Source organism: Anarrhichthys ocellatus, unplaced genomic scaffold (genome assembly GCF_004355925.1).
Source record: "Anarrhichthys ocellatus isolate YVR2014 unplaced genomic scaffold, GSC_Weel_1.0 scaffold40, whole genome shotgun sequence".
NCBI classification, from domain to species: Eukaryota; Metazoa; Chordata; class Actinopteri; order Perciformes; family Anarhichadidae; genus Anarrhichthys; species Anarrhichthys ocellatus.
In genome coordinates this window covers 1,107,374-1,123,212 of record NW_022280070.1, presented here as the reverse complement: position 1 = coordinate 1,123,212, position 15,839 = coordinate 1,107,374, and the positions used below count along the sequence as shown (strand labels likewise).

Genomic DNA, 15,839 nt, shown 5'->3' with positions numbered 1-15,839 from the left:
AAAGTCATAGTATAGCATGTCGTAAAAAGTCATAGAATAGCATGTCGAAAAAAAGTCATAGAATAACATGACAAAAATATCATTAAAAAGTCATATTATTTTATGTCACATAAATGTCATAAAAGTGTCTGGACTGCACGTGATGTAAAATTGTGAAATAGTCAAGGCATTTATTTTTTAATCGTAACCGGAAGTACTCTCTCTCATTCCAGGTGTCTTGACACATCGCCACTGTGGACCAGACTTCTGTCGGTAACATTACTCTCTTCCTTCATCAGACCCCGCGAGCTTCCGCAGTTATTGTCGCAATTCTCCAAATGGATCTGATAATATTAACGGTTGTGTTTTGCCTTCATGACGTCATTGTGAATTGCAACCCGGGGCCGTTAGTGGATGTTGTTGTGGACCGGTACGAGATCCCGAAAGTGTGTCCCCGAGAGGTGCAAACAGAAGATTTTATCCGTTATCATTTTAACGGTACCTTCTATGCAGATGGGAAAAAGTTTGACTCCAGGTGAAGTTACAGCGGAATGCACCATTTAAGTTCATTTAGACTGCGTTCAGTCACAGGGAATGTTGGCTTTTATGTTTAAAGTTGAGAACCAGCTACGGTAACAACATACCGACAATATAACTAACATACAGCGTGTAAGAATACAGTTCTGACTCTTGCAGAAATAGTATTTCCAGTTGTTAAAACGGTGCAAAAGCCTATTCAGTAACGTCGATTAGTATCGACACTACACGCACATAAAATACAGGAATACAACCATTTCCCTGATGGATTCAAAGACAAGATAAGGACTGCAAACGTGTCAAACGCCATTGCACGTTGATAACAGTGTCCCCCTCAATGTTTCTATAATGAGGTTATGGTGTGGTGGATATTTGTGGCCAATCATCAAGCAACCTCCCCAGGTTTTGCAAATTAAATGTAAAATAACCAGCTGATCATAGTGAGGCCAAGAAGGAAATGATGTCCTTTTGAATAATGCTGCTGATGTGGATGGATTTTTTTGGGGATTCTGACTTTATAGAACAATAAAATGTTCATACAACCATCCTCCTCTTTTGTTCTTCTTCTTACGTTGCCTAATATTTTTGACACTTCTACCTGCTCGACTCTCCTCCACCTCTCCCTTAATGTCTCCAGTCATGACAGAGGCAAAGCCTTCATCAGCCAGGTCGGCCTGGGCAGACTCATCACAGGGATGGACCGCGGTCTTCAGGGCATGTGTGTCAATGAACAAAGGAGGATCACAATCCCCCCACACCTGGCCTATGGGAGCATCGGAACAGGTGCGGATGAACAGGACAGTCAGCCCCCCCCTGTTGGACACATCACCTGTGCTGGTTTGTGTCAATCCGTGTTGTTTATACCCACAGGTGGTGTGGTCCCTCCTGACGCTGTGTTGGTGTATGATGTGCTCCTGCTGGACATATGGAACGCTGAGGACAAGGTCCAGATCCGCACACTCGGCAAACCTGCCAGCTGCCACCGCACCACCGTGGCATCAGATTTCCTCCGCTACCGCTATAATGGCACCCTGCTGTCCGGGGCAGCTTTCGACTCCAGGTGAGCGTAGGTTTTTATGACATTCAGGAAGCTCTTTGTCTGTTTCTGTGACTCTCAAGACAACTTTGTGTTTCGATTTTTAGTTACTCGAGGAATGCGACCTATGACACCTACTTGGGACAGGGCGACCTCATCAAAGGCATGGACGAGGGTCTTTTGGGCATGTGCGTCGGGGAGAGAAGGATCGTCATCATCCCGCCCTTCCTGGCGTATGGAGAGACTGGCCACGGTACTAACTAGTAATGTACAAGACGACTGTGCTTAATATCTAATCATCTCAAATACCAAAAAATTTAAGTTTAGCATTTGAAACTCGCTCACCTACAATTATTACTATTTGTATATATTCATTTATGTTTCAAAGGACCTTGTTAGACTTGGATTTGAACTGTAAATCTGACAATAACTACAAATCACACAATACATTTCCTTACTGTTGGTCATTATCCAAAGCAACCACTGGTTTCTGTTCATGTCAGTGTGCTATGATGGCAAACGTGCCGGAAGATTTACGTAATAGTGTGAAAGGGGCTTTAGATAAGTCATCTAATATTGTTTAACTTTTTTAATTTCCTTTATTGTAGGTGTATTCAAGTACACGTGTGAAACTCAAGACTGATAATATGAATGTCATTCAACAGCAGAGTGTTCATGTTTGATTATTGACCTTCTGGATGCACTTAGTTTTGAGGAAAGTCCACAAAAAGAATGAATTCCTCATGTTACACACAACTCACTGTCTCAGCAAGTCACACCAATATGAACGAAACAAAAATGTCTGCCTGGAAGTTTAGAGTACGCTTTGAAAAATGATCCACATTAAGGTAAAGTATATTTGGCTGGTATGGACATAAAAACTGTGAGATATAGACTGAAAGTCTTATTCTTTTCCTAACAGGAACTCAGGTTCCTCCTCAGGCTACGCTGGTGTTTGAAGTGCTGCTGGTTGACGTCTTCAACCCGAAGGATGATCTGATTGTAGAGGTGAAGGAGGCGCCTGAAGGCTGCACCCGCAGGACGCTGACTGGAGATTACATCCGCTACCACTACAACGGTAGCTTCCAGGACGGCACGGCCTTCGACTCGAGGTAAACCTCTTGAGATTCCTCCGTTCCTCAGAAAGCTGTAAAATACACACGCAGCGTTTAAGAGTTTTAACGCTTTTCCTTGACAGCTACGAGCGAAACAGCACCTATAACACTTACATCGGCATGGGGTACGTGATCCGAGGGATGGACAAAGCCCTGCACGGGCTGTGCATGGGAGAGAAGAGAAGGATCACCATCCCTCCTCACATGGCGTATGGCGAAGGGGGAGTTGGTGAGTTTCACGCACTGCATTTAGGAGGATTCAGAAAACACTTGGACTGCACCGACTAGTCTTGTTTATATTTTCTTTCCTCCCGCTGTAGGAGACCTCATCCCTGCCTCAGCTGTGCTGGTCTTTGACATTCATGTCATTGACTTCCACAACCCCAAAGACCCGGTCGATATTAAAGTTACCCACATGCCTCGGGATTGCAAAGCGACCACTGAAGCGGACGATTTGATTCAGTATCGTTACAATTGCTCCTTGATGGACGGCACCCTGCTGTACTCCTCGTGAGCGCCCTCTGCTACGCTGCATCCCCTTCCTCCTGCTTCCTGCATGTAATCACTGCTTGTCTGACAGATATACCATTTTACCTATCCATGACGACAACACATGTGCCTGCATGTTCAGAAGTTGTTTTTTTAAACCCCCACTGTTAAGAGTGGTAGTAACAGGTCATGTGTCCATTTCCAGGGACCAGTTCGACGCACCTTCCATCACGAATCTCGGAGCGGACAAGGTGATCCCCGGTCTTGAGCGAGGTTTGGGTGGCATGTGTGTGGGCGAGAGGAGGGAGGTGGTCGTTCCACCACACTGGGGCCATGGTGAAAATGGAGGTCAGTCATTGGCACGACTCGGACTGCACTCAAGAGAAAACGTGATTCAGGTTAAATTAAAGTGTGTTCAAATTTTGGGTGTCGCCAGCTGGAGAAGTTCCCAGGAGTGCAGTGCTCTTCTTTGAGCTGGAGCTGGTGGAGCTGAAGAAGGGTGTGCCTGAAGGCTACATGTTCGTGTGGCTGGGAGACGGCCCAGATCCCCTCTTTCCCGCTATGGACCTCAATGGTGACAAAGAGGTTCCTCTAGAGGAGGTAAGCAGACAAGCGAGGTCCCGTCTAACCAGCTTCCTGCTCAATGTATCGGCAGGGAGAATGCTTTTAACTGTCTCCTATTGTCTCCAGTTTTCGGCCTTCATCATGCTACAAGTTGAAGAGGGCAAAGGTCGTCTTCGGCCAGGGGTTGATGCCGATGGCATCATTAAGGACATGTTCAATAACCAGGACCGCAATAAAGATGGGAAGATTGTAGAAGGTGAACTGGATGACGAGCCTGAGCAAGCGAGACGAGACGAGCTGTAAAGGGGACGCGAGCGATATTTAATTGGTGGTAAGGAGCCGGCGTGCAGTGTTTCAATCCCAGTCTTTACTGGGATTGAAACACTGTTGAGCCTTTTATTTAAAGGCAGTCGAGCAGTCTGCTTTGCTAGATTCTGTTAAAATATGTTGTGCAAAGGAAACGAGTGTTTGAAAAATGTGAAAGGAAGAACGATGGTCTGTAGTGAAATTGCGTCATGTTGAAAAAAAGACAGAAAGATTCACATTGAACTACCCACGCACGCATTTGGGCTGGGCCCTTCTTCCAAAATATGACTTTATAAAATGAGTAGTCGATGCAGTGCCTCATATAAAAATGTTGAGAAAAAACATGGGTTGTACAGTGTATGAGTGGTAAGTTTGTACAATTATATAATAAGTGTTGTAAAACATAAAATAAACTTTTATAGAAAAATGATGACAACACCTGCTTTATTTCTTCCACACTATCAATGTACCAGTGAATTAGTTTGGTAGACTTCAATTCATTAGCCTCAGTTTTAACATTTTTCATTCATTCAAACTTTAAGTAGAATTGCCGCCTCATGGTTGTATGCGTTTACGTTCATGTCATCATTTTGTTCTCACGGTCACAGTGACCACCTAATTTAAATCATCCTCGAGTCTAAGTGGATGTTTCATACAACCCGAAAACATAATGCCTCTGGCCACAGCTGTCACCAGCGCTAAGGCATAATAAAACATGATCATTAATGGGTGGAACCACTTTTTTATTTGAGACAAGTTGGAACATATGAAAAGGAAATGAGTTCGGACAAAAAAATGGCACATAGTCCGAAAATTAAAGAAATAAATAAGTCATTTTATGACACTTTAGTTTGTTACAATGTGTAAAGTAGCAGACTTTTGAATCAATGTTTTTCTTTGTAATACTACAAAATTTGAGGTAACAGTTAGTTCTTACAAATAACTTGACCTCTCACCGTACTTTAAAAAATAGCTTTTTATTTCACTCTTGAAGTCGGGTGCTGATGTCATAGTAGTGTCATAGTGTGGTGTTACACAAGAAAAACACTTGTTTTCATAAAAACTAGAACCTGTGCTGAATGCTTGACAATATGACCAGAAATAGAAGACTTGACACTGTAAGAAAATCATTAAACCTTTTTTAAAAACGGCAGGTTTCAGAGTAAAAATGGCTGGAAATGAGCTTTATTGTGAAAGGCTGGAGACCAGTTTCAAACCAGATATCAAGTGCTGCCCTTTTCTTTCCCTTTATCATTACATCCTATATGAAGACCAAAGCAATCTAATCTCTTCCACACACCCACACCCACACACACTCGCACACACACTCTTCACATGCTGCAGAGTAGGTAGACGGTGTAAATCTGGCTTCCATCACGTCCAGTGTGGTGCAAATACAGTGTTACTATGAACATGAGGAGGGCCGATTGACAAAGACATAAAAGAGGGATGCGGCTGACTGGACTCGTGAATAACTTCGTAAAATAAAATGATCATGAAACATTCTTGGCTGCCAGTAAATAAGCCTTCAAACTGGCCCTCTGTGAGCAGGGGCCCTCCTGAACTGATGGGGCCGGAGTGTGAAATACAAAAGGGCCAGTGATGTGTTCACTTATTGCCAGTAAGGTAGAGCATTATCGCATTGGGGACTTCCAAGGTCTCGTCTTTTACCAACACAATGTCGTACGAGTCCAAGTAAGACTGTTTCCTCTCGTCCACCTGAGAGAAAAACAAATGGAGAAGTGTTATTAATGTCAGAATATGACTATTTAAATGGTAACTTTAGTATTTTTTTTTTGTCAGACACTTATAAACAACCAGAGCCTGTCGGTGGCAAAAACAAGCACTTTCAGTGGACGTAAAGTGATGGAGCCAAATTGCACCGATATGATTACATTGCAGCCTGTGTCTGCAGCGCTCTCGCTCAATACTGGAGCAATTTCAGAACTTCTTGTCCTTATTAGTCAGTTAGACACAAAAACATGGGAGAATGGGATCCAGGGTTAAAAAATAGACTTTAACATGGTGAAAATTGGGAGCGTACTATTTGTTTAGAGGGTAGATATGAATGTACTGGTGCTCTGACATTTATCTTAGGGCTGCAGGGACTGAAAATGATTGTGCAACAGTTGCAGTACAAAGTGGGAGAGAGTTCAAATAAACAAAAATAGAAACAACAATGGGATTTTATTGACCTTGTCATTGAGGAACCCGATCTTGAGGATGTTTTCCATGTCCTGCACCCCGTCGGCCATGGTCAGGTCTCCCAGAGAGTCTCCCAGCAGCAGCACATTAGGCCGCGTACGCAGCTCCTGGAAGTGGCCGGTGTTGAGCAGCGCACCTTCCCTTTTGTTGTAGATGTGGATCAGCTCTCCCTTGAAAGCCCTCAACACTCCCTGTGGCAGCAGACGAAGAGTCAAATACATCGCTTCACTCTCAACACATCGGTAGTTTGCGGCGCGGCTACTCACAGACTCGTCGAAGTCCATGTAGTTGGAGAAGACTTTGACGTTGGGGTGGTAGACTCCCATCTGGCGGATGACCTCTTCCAGGATGTCTCCTATTCCAGCAGAGAAGATGAGCAGAGGGATGCTGTGCTCATACAGGTGGTCGAAAAGGAGCTGGTAGCCGTCTCTGTGAAAAGAACTCATTATTAAAGTACACACACGCATAACACAATGTTTTTAACATTTAAACTATCAAATGGCAGGTTTTCTGACCTCAGCATGGCATTGGACTCCCGCACCGCAATGGCCAGCAGGTCTTTCTTGATCTCCTGCTGTACCAGTAGTTCATGAGCTTTAGTCCACCTGTGAGATAGAAGTGCAGCACAGGTTTATGAACACATTCAAATACATTATATTATATTTGAGTAAAAGCTGTGTTAGATGCTCACCACTCCACCATGAGAGGTAGTTTATCTGCTATTGACCGTGAAGAGTCTATCTCTATAGGGTAGTATGTGTTGAGCAGCTCCTTCAGCTGGAAGACAACAGGACAATAGAAAACTAACGTTTTACCCAATTACACTCTTCACTTTTCTACTTTTTGTCAGATTATATCCTTGGGATTTAGGAAATATTTATAAAATTATTTCCCCAAATAATAATGAAGCAATATGTATCTTATTGAAAAAAATGCCACAATAAAGATACAAAAATGAAGTGAAGAAACAGAAGATTTAACAGCAGGAAGACTGAAACAAGAACCTTTCACATTACTGAAGATTCAATTTGTCTGTTTTAATTCTTCCTCTTGCTCACTAGAGGGCAGACAGTCTATAAATGACAGAACAAATGAATCAATTACAAATGAAATGTTGTATTTTTGTAGGTAGTCTATTGCTTAAGGTCTGAACATCAACATTTCTAAAACGTTTCCAAAAAACGCATATATACATATAGTTTCCTTGCAGTGTTGGGAAAGTTACTTTTGAAATATAATTACAGATTACTACAGATTACTAGTTACACAGTTAAAATGTAATATATAATAATACTTTCATTTATTAAAAGAAATGTAACTTATTTGATTTTATTACTTTTCTAACAAATAAAACTGATAAGTCCTAAAAACATAAACTTAAACCAGGCAGTGTAAACAGTACTCAACACTGATTACTGTTGAACTTTAACTAAAAGTTTGTCAAAGCAACAGAATGAATGTCTTATTCTACATATGCGCTCTTTGCAGGAAGTAATATATTTAGATGTCATCGCCAATATTTTGAGATTTAATTACATAATCTTTCTTCGTAACTGATTACAATTACATTTATTTCGTAATTTAATACCGCAACTCTGTTACATTTAGCCAGTTACTCCCCAACACCGTTTCCTTGTAAGATCCAACAAGTTGAACTCTATATTTGTGATGTCTGCGTTGTGGCTTACACGTAGATAAAAAATATACAGTCCTAACAAAGAAAACCTGCTTCTGCCTCATTACTACAGTACCTCTTCTTTGCAGTCATTGGAGATGAGTTTGCTGTTGTCAAGAATATCTGAAAATAAAATACACAGTCTCAGTGACAACAATGTTTAGCTAAAAATCCACCTTAAAATGCAGGAGAACATCGAACTAAAGCTTACTTGTCAGACGACTTACTGTGACAGGTAGGGCACCTTTTGCCATTGTATGCAAATCTGGTCAGAGTCATGTCAAAATCTGAGATCACCTGGTTGACAAATGGGGAAAAAAAAAAAAAAAAAAATACGTTTTATTTTTCAACTACACTCATTTATATTGTCCATTTAGGACAAACACTATATAACGTTACCTGCACGGTGTTGGAGCCAGCCTTCACCATGGACTCTAGGATCTCCTGCACCCTCTGAGGGTCCCGCATACACACGGAGGAGTTGGTCAGCTGTGGAATCTTAACGTTGAAAATGTGACAGGTGAAGAGAAAGTTGTTACACAATATCGTACCCGTGCAAAACAAGCATCGCCAGTTAGCTCACCAGTCAGGGGCTAGCACCACGTTTAAACCCGCTGTTTAGCGAACTAACTGACATGTGCTACTACCAAATATTGAGGCTATAATTATTACAATAATCTACAGTACATTTGGTGATGCGATACAGCTATGAAAGCCAAATAGCTAACGTCAACGCGAAGAGCTAAGCTAGGTACGTTCAGCTAACCTAGCTAGCTAGTTTGTTTTGTTGTTGAATGAGAGTGTGCGTTGTTTTTGGTGCTTTAACTTAAAAACAAACATGATTACCATTTTCTTGAAATGGGTTGCCGCTCAGTTAAGGTTAAGTATCATCAGCTCTCAGCCTCCCGTCATGCGTTTCGTTAACGTTGCTACTGATGCGACTGAATCGTCTGGGTGTAGCTTCAGCGGTGATGCTGCCTTCAGGTACTATTGAGTGTGTAGGAATGTTATTTTAACTGACAAAACAAAGTGGTACATAGTTGATTTTAAATTATTTTCTCAGTGACCGAGACGTGACTTTTTATTATAAACCATGGATGGGAACCGTCTACACAAAATACAATAAAGGTGAAGATGCCATGCATTCTCTGGGACCAAACATTTCTCTTCGTTTGACATTATATTAAGTGGGAGACTAGACCTAAATGCAGCACCACTACTTGTATAACTTGAGGTGTGACGGTATGTGTTCTCCCCCAACAGCAAAGGCCCTGATACAAGGTTCCCACCCCGGCTCTGCACCAGGGTTTCTCTGCGGTGTCCTGGTATTGATAGAGGGAATAAAACCGGGCCGATACATGAAGATGAATGCATGCATCTAAAATTAACAAAAACACTAATATTTTTTTAAATAATGAATGTCAATACCACTGATGACAGTGCAACCTACCTACGCTTGTTACAAGTAGCCATTGGAGGTTGGCATTTTTGTAGCTTCTTATACATCAAGATTTCTGGGTAGTAATTCCTTGAAGTCCAACAAAGCAATAACACACTGTGTGTGTGTGTGTGTGCAACCATTTGACTAACAAAACAACTTTAATTGCAAATGATGACATCAACATTTCTTACATCCAATACAAGGACACAATGTCAGACAATCACATGCGAAGCAAATTACAAAGCTTATTCCACGTAATATCTGCAGTGCTATTTATGTTGGTCATAAAGTGGAAATGAATATCATTTCTGCGCTCCGTAACCTTTATGCTGTAATAGGCGCTGCACATCTGGAATTTCTGAATGTCAGTCACAACACATTCATGTAACAATTTGTTTGTTTTGCCCATCAGTCAGATTCATTTTAGTCTAATGTCTAAGTCTATTAGGAGGGTCAGAGGAGACCACAGAACAACATAGCAAGTCTCTAATATACACCCATGTGGAAGTTAAGTACAATAACACAAGGATAAAACAAAACATTGCATGTTGGAAACAAGTCCACGAATAACGAGAACATTTCCTTTTTTTTTTTTTTTTTTTCCAAAGATCAAAACTTATGCACTCGGCTAAATCCAAGCCTTTCCAAAATACAATCACCTCGTCTGATATGAAACAAGCAAAGTCAAAGTGCAACGGCAACTTAAATCCCAACATTTCTTTAAGACTTTACAAACAATTAAATGTCAAAAAGTGCAGTTGTAGAGAAGCTCTGCGAACACAAATCATACACACTTTCTGCACTCACACACATATAAATACATTTCCAATGTATGTTTCTCGAGCGAATGGGAATGTGCACTTGAGCAATAGACTGCCAAAGTGCAAAAGAAAGGAATGATTGAGCCAGAGATTGGCGCTTAATGCAGTGGACAAATAGAATATTTCAATTTTAGGATAATTTAAAGGAATTATTTTATCATATCACCTCTTTTCAACATCACAGTTCTCTCATATTTTCACCTCTCCAGACACCAGGAGAAAGCTTACAAGTGTTAGACAAGCAACAAAAAATATATTTCAATTTCATATACTGTTGAAGGGAAACTGCAATCTAGTCTGCGGGATTTTAAGATGAACAGCCTTTCTGAAATAATTCCTATCTAGTTGTCGAGGCTGCACAGAAACGAGCGCAGCCATTCCAACAGAGCAAATATAATACAAGTTAAGAGTTAAGACATTTGGACGTAAGTTCGACTTGCATGAAGAGATTGTCACAGTGTTAAAATGGAATGAGACTTCATTAAGCGAGTTGAATTGAATGTAGGAATGCAGTTATTAATAATGTCACATAGCCTCCCTAAGTACAGGCACACAATAAAGGAATGTAAAATATCCATCTAAATGTTTACACGTACACCTTTATCCTATGAATGTACAAACAGATAAACAGCATCTCTACCAACATACTTGACAAAAAAAAGGATATTCAGTTGTTGGCTGCTATAGAACACTCTTAATCACATATTTACATTCCCCTCATCCTTCCTCACAGACCACAGGTCAGTGCACGCCTGTGCACACATTTCATGGCATTCCACAAATCAGCCATTAACACAACACCGATGGCACAGAGTTCAGTTTAATGAAATCCAGGAGGAGAGCAACACAAGACCCGCTGCAGCAGGTGCATGTAGGGGGGTGATGAAGGTGGCTGCAATGGACCGAATGCTGGCAGTGTATCCTCGGACAGAGCAGTGCAGTTTCATGCGATCGAGCAAACACTCGACTCGCTCAGCACTCTATCTGAGACTGGAGCTGCCGGCGTAAAGTGAGCGTGCGCCGGTGAAGCTGCTGCATCTGCTGCATGCGATCCCGCTGGCGGGCCAGGTTCTGTGGCATGGGGTAGCGCTGGCAGCCGTACAGGAAGCGATAGGGGATGCGGGCGTGGCAGGCGGTAGCTCGGCAGCGAGGCTGCGGCATGGGCGGCAGCAGCATCCAGCGCTTCCTCTCGGCGCAGTAGCGGTAGGCCTCCTTGCGATACTGCTTGTCCACGTCGTCGCTGTTCTTCCAGCCTCCGATGATGAAGACGTCCTCGTCGAAGTGGCAAATGGCAGCGCCCTCGATGCTGGTCACCTCCGGCGGCAGGCTCTCCAGGATCTCATCAGAGATGCGTAGGCTGATCTTCTGCTTGGCGACCTCCTCGCGCTCCGTGTAGCTCTTGGGGCAGCAGGAGGCCGTGTGGTAGAAGTTAGTAGAGGCCACGGCCATCTGGAAGATGCAATAGTTGTCAATAAGGGGCAGGGAGTCAACGTCCTGCCACTGGCGGCTCTCCGTGTCATAGCGAGTGGTCACCGTCTTCAGTCCATCCTCATTATCTGTATCGACAGGTGTGCGGGCCGTGACGTACACATAGCGGTCCTCCACGCTCACCGCCTTCACGTCGCGCAGGATTTTGGGCGCAGACTCCAGATTGACCCACTTGTCCTGGTCAGGCTCGTATATGCTGACGTCTTTGAAACCCGGACTGAAGTTCCCATGGCCACCGATGCTGTACAGTACATCCTTAATACAGGTGAGGCCAAAAGAGTGCTTGCGTGTGGTGAGGTTGCTCACCTGCTCCCAGGTGTTGCGGTTGGGATTGTAACGCTCCACCGTCTTGGCAAAGCCCGGTTCCATAGAACCGGCTACGTAGACGTGGGACTCTGTGGCCGCGATGGCGTGCCCGTCCAGGTGGTTGTGGATGTGCGGCAGGTTGACCCAGCGGTCCTCGTAAATGAAGTAGCCCACGCACTCACTCAGGTAGTCCCCTCCTTCTGACACGCCGCCTACCACCATGATAACGTCCATGTTCTGGCCAAATCGGGGCTGAAAGGAGGCCATGTGGGATGACCAGAACTCCATATCGGTTGACTTGAGGTTCTCAAAGCGAATAGCGTGGCCCTCCACCGCTTCCGACACCAGCCGGAGGCAGGCCTCGTTGGCGGCCACCAGCTGCTCCGTTTTCACCACCCTGGTCAGGTAGGTGGGCTTGATCTGGGGCAGCCTCAGGAGACGGAACAGCTCCTCGAAGTAGCGGCTTCGCTCCTCCGGGTTCTTCTGCACCCACTTCACCACGGCCTCAAACAGCACCTCCTCAGAATCCACTGTGATCTCGGTGTCGGACAGCCAGTCACGCACCAGGTGGAAGGGCAGCGTGTAGAACTCGTCGTCCTGGATAACCTTGTGGAAGTTGCGACGGATCATGTCTGCAGCCCGTAGAGCCAGCTGGTCCAGGGTGTACATGTGGGCTAGACTGTGCACCGCCACACAGTTGGTCAGGCTCAGCTTCTTCTTCAGGAACTCACCACAGAAATCCTTCAGCTGCAGCAGGAGGAATCTAGCGTTGAGCAAACAGAGAACATAGAGTATATGATGGACGTCAGTCCTTGTAACTACATGATACCACTCTGTTTGGACTAGTTAGGCCAGGCCTCACATAAACAATACTTTGTTAGGCAACAGGGCAGCCATAGAAGGTCTCTCTCTCTCTCTCTCTCTCTCTCTCTCTCTCTCTCTCTCTGACACACAATCTGAAATGTTATTGTAAACAGAGCGTACCTGTCAGCTAGCTCCAGTACTTCATGTACATTGCAGGTGCTAACTCGTATTTCTCCAGTGTACATGAACTGGATGACACTCTCCACCGTATCCGGGTCTGGCCCCGGTTCCGAGCTCCATTCCTTCATCTCTACCCGACCGGACAACGACTCGGAAAACTGTCCTCCAAGCAAAGGGGGGAAATAATCGGTAGCCGCAGCCAGGACCGACCTGTGGGCTGAAAACTCGCAGCTCTGCACGCTCCCGCTAGCCACCCCGCTGCTGAAGGCCAGCGTCACGTCGCAGAACGAGCCCTGCTTCCTCTGCTCGTTCTGCCGCCGAGACAGCTCCGAGCAGTGGGAGGAGGAGGTGAAGTCCTCGGCCTCCTCCGCGTCCCCGTCTCCGACGAGCGCGCTGGGCGTGCTGGTACCGCTGCTGCTGCTGCTCCTGGCGGAGTCCTCCGGGTTGGGGGCCGCCGCTGCCATCGTGCTGCCAGCGCTGGAGGTGAGCAGTGGTGAGGAACGAAGTAAACTAGTGAAGGAAAGGAGGCGACATACGCAGCCACACATACATGGAGTCAAAACAGGGGGCGACAGCGAAGCGCGTTTCGCTTTCGACGCGTCATATCCATAGACTGTGTTATCGTTTAAATAAATGTCTGTTAAAGTGGCCTCTATTTGAGTTAAGCAGTAGAGTCTTCTGTTGATACATGAGCGTCAAGATTTAATAATTTTGTGTATAGCTCTATTCATTTCGGTTTATAAAATGGAGACGGTTTTATTTAAATAAAAGTCTCCAAAAGCTTGACACTTTAAGTCACTGTCCATCTCTGAAGGAGTTAATACAATGGTGACTGACCCTATGACCCACTGATGAAAGTGTTGCAATATTTAAACCAACCAGGACTGATTGTCTCTTTAAAGGGCAACATGGTTTGCTTAAAAAGTCGTCGAAATGACATTTTTTTCTGTTTTAAACGCAATATTTTAGCGTCAATAATTTTAATTTCATGTCAACCCAGGGATATATGTAACACATAATTGATATTTTACATCGGCTTAACATTCACAGATAAGCTAAAAACGTACCTTTTTGTGTCTCAAGTGATTGATTGAGCGTAGTTGATTGAAGTGTTGGAAATAACGAATAAGGAACCAGCTTCAGCTCGGTAAACACAGACAGAATTACTGACATGCGCAGTGGCTGAAAGGCGTCGCCTACGTCAGATGCAGCAGTTCCCGCTAAACTGAGTTTAAGATACGGTTAGAAACTTGCACTGGCACGCCTGCATTTTGCTCTGCAGGCTTAGAGACAGACAGCTTATAAACAGACTTTGAATAATCATAGTGTTTCAATCACTACTATATATTTTCTGCTCTGTAATGCCTGCAATAAAGACCCATTAAGTCAGACCGTTTTACTTTAATTCCAATAGGTTATTCTAATTGAGACAAAAGGCCATTAATGGCAGACATTTGAATTGTAATGGCAGAAAAGGCACGTTTTTGTAAAGTGTGTATAAAGCATCTTTGCATTCACGTTAAAACAGCTGCAGTCAAAGAGATAAAGGATGTGCAACGTTTTAGATCTCAAAAGGGGAAACAAATAAAGTCCTAAATCCAACCCTGACACATGCACTTTGTTAAAATATTTATATGGGCAGAGGTTAAATACATTTAAAAGAAAATGCTACTCACACACACACACACACACACATTACATTGATTTACGTTAATTACATTTAATTTTACTCAATTACACAGTTGTCAACATACAACAAATCAGTAGAGGCATGTTCAATTCACATCGAAACAATTACAAACAAACATTGCGACAATATTGGTGAGGTTTCTGGTTGTCTAAAGATTTGTTTTGTTACATTCACATTATAGAAGATGACACTGGTGATGGTTGACATGTTTTCCTTTGGTCCTCATATTTTGGGAAAATGTGTAATTTTCTTTATTACAAATAGAATTGAAGTTTTGTCCTTCACTCAGTCTTACGAGTAGCAGATTGTCCACATAGAGTTTGTCTCCGTTGAATACAAATATAGCAATCTGAAAGGTGTGTCAAATGTCCCAAGTTGAGACTTATGCTGTCTGTGTCATATTAATTGGCTTTGTTTAAATGCAAAAAGACAGTGAGTAAAAGATGGAGAAATATTGGGCATGTAATAACTTTTAAAATCCTTCTCTAACAGAGAAATTAAACAATCTTAATTAATTTAAAAAACGTATTTAGACCTAATATATTAATCATGTGAAAACATATGTAAAGACATTAAATATAAAATAGCATTTAACCGCTAAAATGCTTTGCCGTCTTGTAGTGCTGATGGAAATATTCTAATAATAGTTCAGGCTATTGTAATGGGACTAGTGCATTTATGTCAACAATATCAAGACAGAACAGACCTTAAAAATAGTGAATATGTAATGTTGTCATAGCTTATTTCTCATAGAAGTTTTTACTATAACCACATCCTGGGGTTTGTGGCAAAAATGCCCTAATCCACTAAAGTAACTGGGAAGGGATTTTTGTTTTTGGCGTTCTTATGACTAACAACAATCTCTCAAATGTCCCACCAGCTGAGAGAGAATATTTTCTGTTGACTGAATTGCAGCACCTGCCAGGAATAAGTCATAATGGTCCCTTTTGCCACAGTAAGCAGACTGATGTTTCATTTCCCCCCCCCCACTGCCTAAAAAACATTAAAGAAAATCAAAACTATAACATCAATACATCTATACATAAATAAAGCTCTGATCTACAGTATGTTCTCATATATTATAGGCATTATTGCACATGTTCAACCCCTTGTAGCAAGCTCATGATTCTCAAGTGGCACGATGAAGAGAGCTGCACAGAGACACAGTAGTCTGCGATACATGCTAGGTTAATACAACAATGA

The 15,839-nt window shown here is 43.1% G+C and overlaps 3 protein-coding genes across 4 annotated transcripts; 1 reads left to right on the top strand and 2 right to left on the bottom strand.

The window, feature by feature from the left end:
* The first annotated feature begins 223 nt into the window (after positions 1–223).
* fkbp10a (FKBP prolyl isomerase 10a) lies at positions 224–4,492 on the top strand. The gene is made up of 10 exons (XM_031867800.1): positions 224–514; positions 1,154–1,299; positions 1,387–1,576; positions 1,660–1,805; positions 2,475–2,664; positions 2,751–2,896; positions 2,988–3,177; positions 3,362–3,504; positions 3,593–3,756; positions 3,847–4,492. The coding sequence occupies exons 1-10, from the start codon at positions 318–320 to the stop codon at positions 4,021–4,023; spliced, it is 1,689 nt and encodes a 562-aa protein (XP_031723660.1). The 5' UTR covers positions 224–317; the 3' UTR covers positions 4,024–4,492.
* On the bottom strand, positions 3,976–9,382 carry LOC116394599 (cytosolic 5'-nucleotidase 3). Of its 2 annotated transcripts, XM_031867814.1 has the most exons (9): positions 8,753–9,382; positions 8,306–8,404; positions 8,134–8,203; positions 7,983–8,029; positions 6,923–7,008; positions 6,747–6,836; positions 6,498–6,660; positions 6,222–6,422; positions 3,977–5,745 (listed from the first exon to the last, which is right to left on the bottom strand). In XM_031867814.1, the coding sequence occupies exons 1-9, from the start codon at positions 8,753–8,755 to the stop codon at positions 5,635–5,637; spliced, it is 870 nt and encodes a 289-aa protein (XP_031723674.1). In that variant the 5' UTR covers positions 8,756–9,382; the 3' UTR covers positions 3,977–5,634. The 2 variants fall into 2 exon arrangements, with proteins under 2 accessions (XP_031723675.1, XP_031723674.1); XM_031867815.1 differs by lacking the exon at positions 8,753–9,382 and having other exon boundaries at positions 3,976–5,745; positions 8,118–8,203; positions 8,306–8,397.
* A 548-nt stretch (positions 9,383–9,930) lies between these two features.
* LOC116394585 (kelch-like protein 11) lies at positions 9,931–13,529 on the bottom strand. The gene is made up of 2 exons (XM_031867792.1): positions 12,947–13,529; positions 9,931–12,725 (listed from the first exon to the last, which is right to left on the bottom strand). Exons 1-2 carry the CDS (start codon positions 13,492–13,494, stop codon positions 11,141–11,143), a joined length of 2,133 nt encoding a protein of 710 aa, XP_031723652.1. The 5' UTR covers positions 13,495–13,529; the 3' UTR covers positions 9,931–11,140.
* Positions 13,530–15,839: the final 2,310 nt, after the last annotated feature.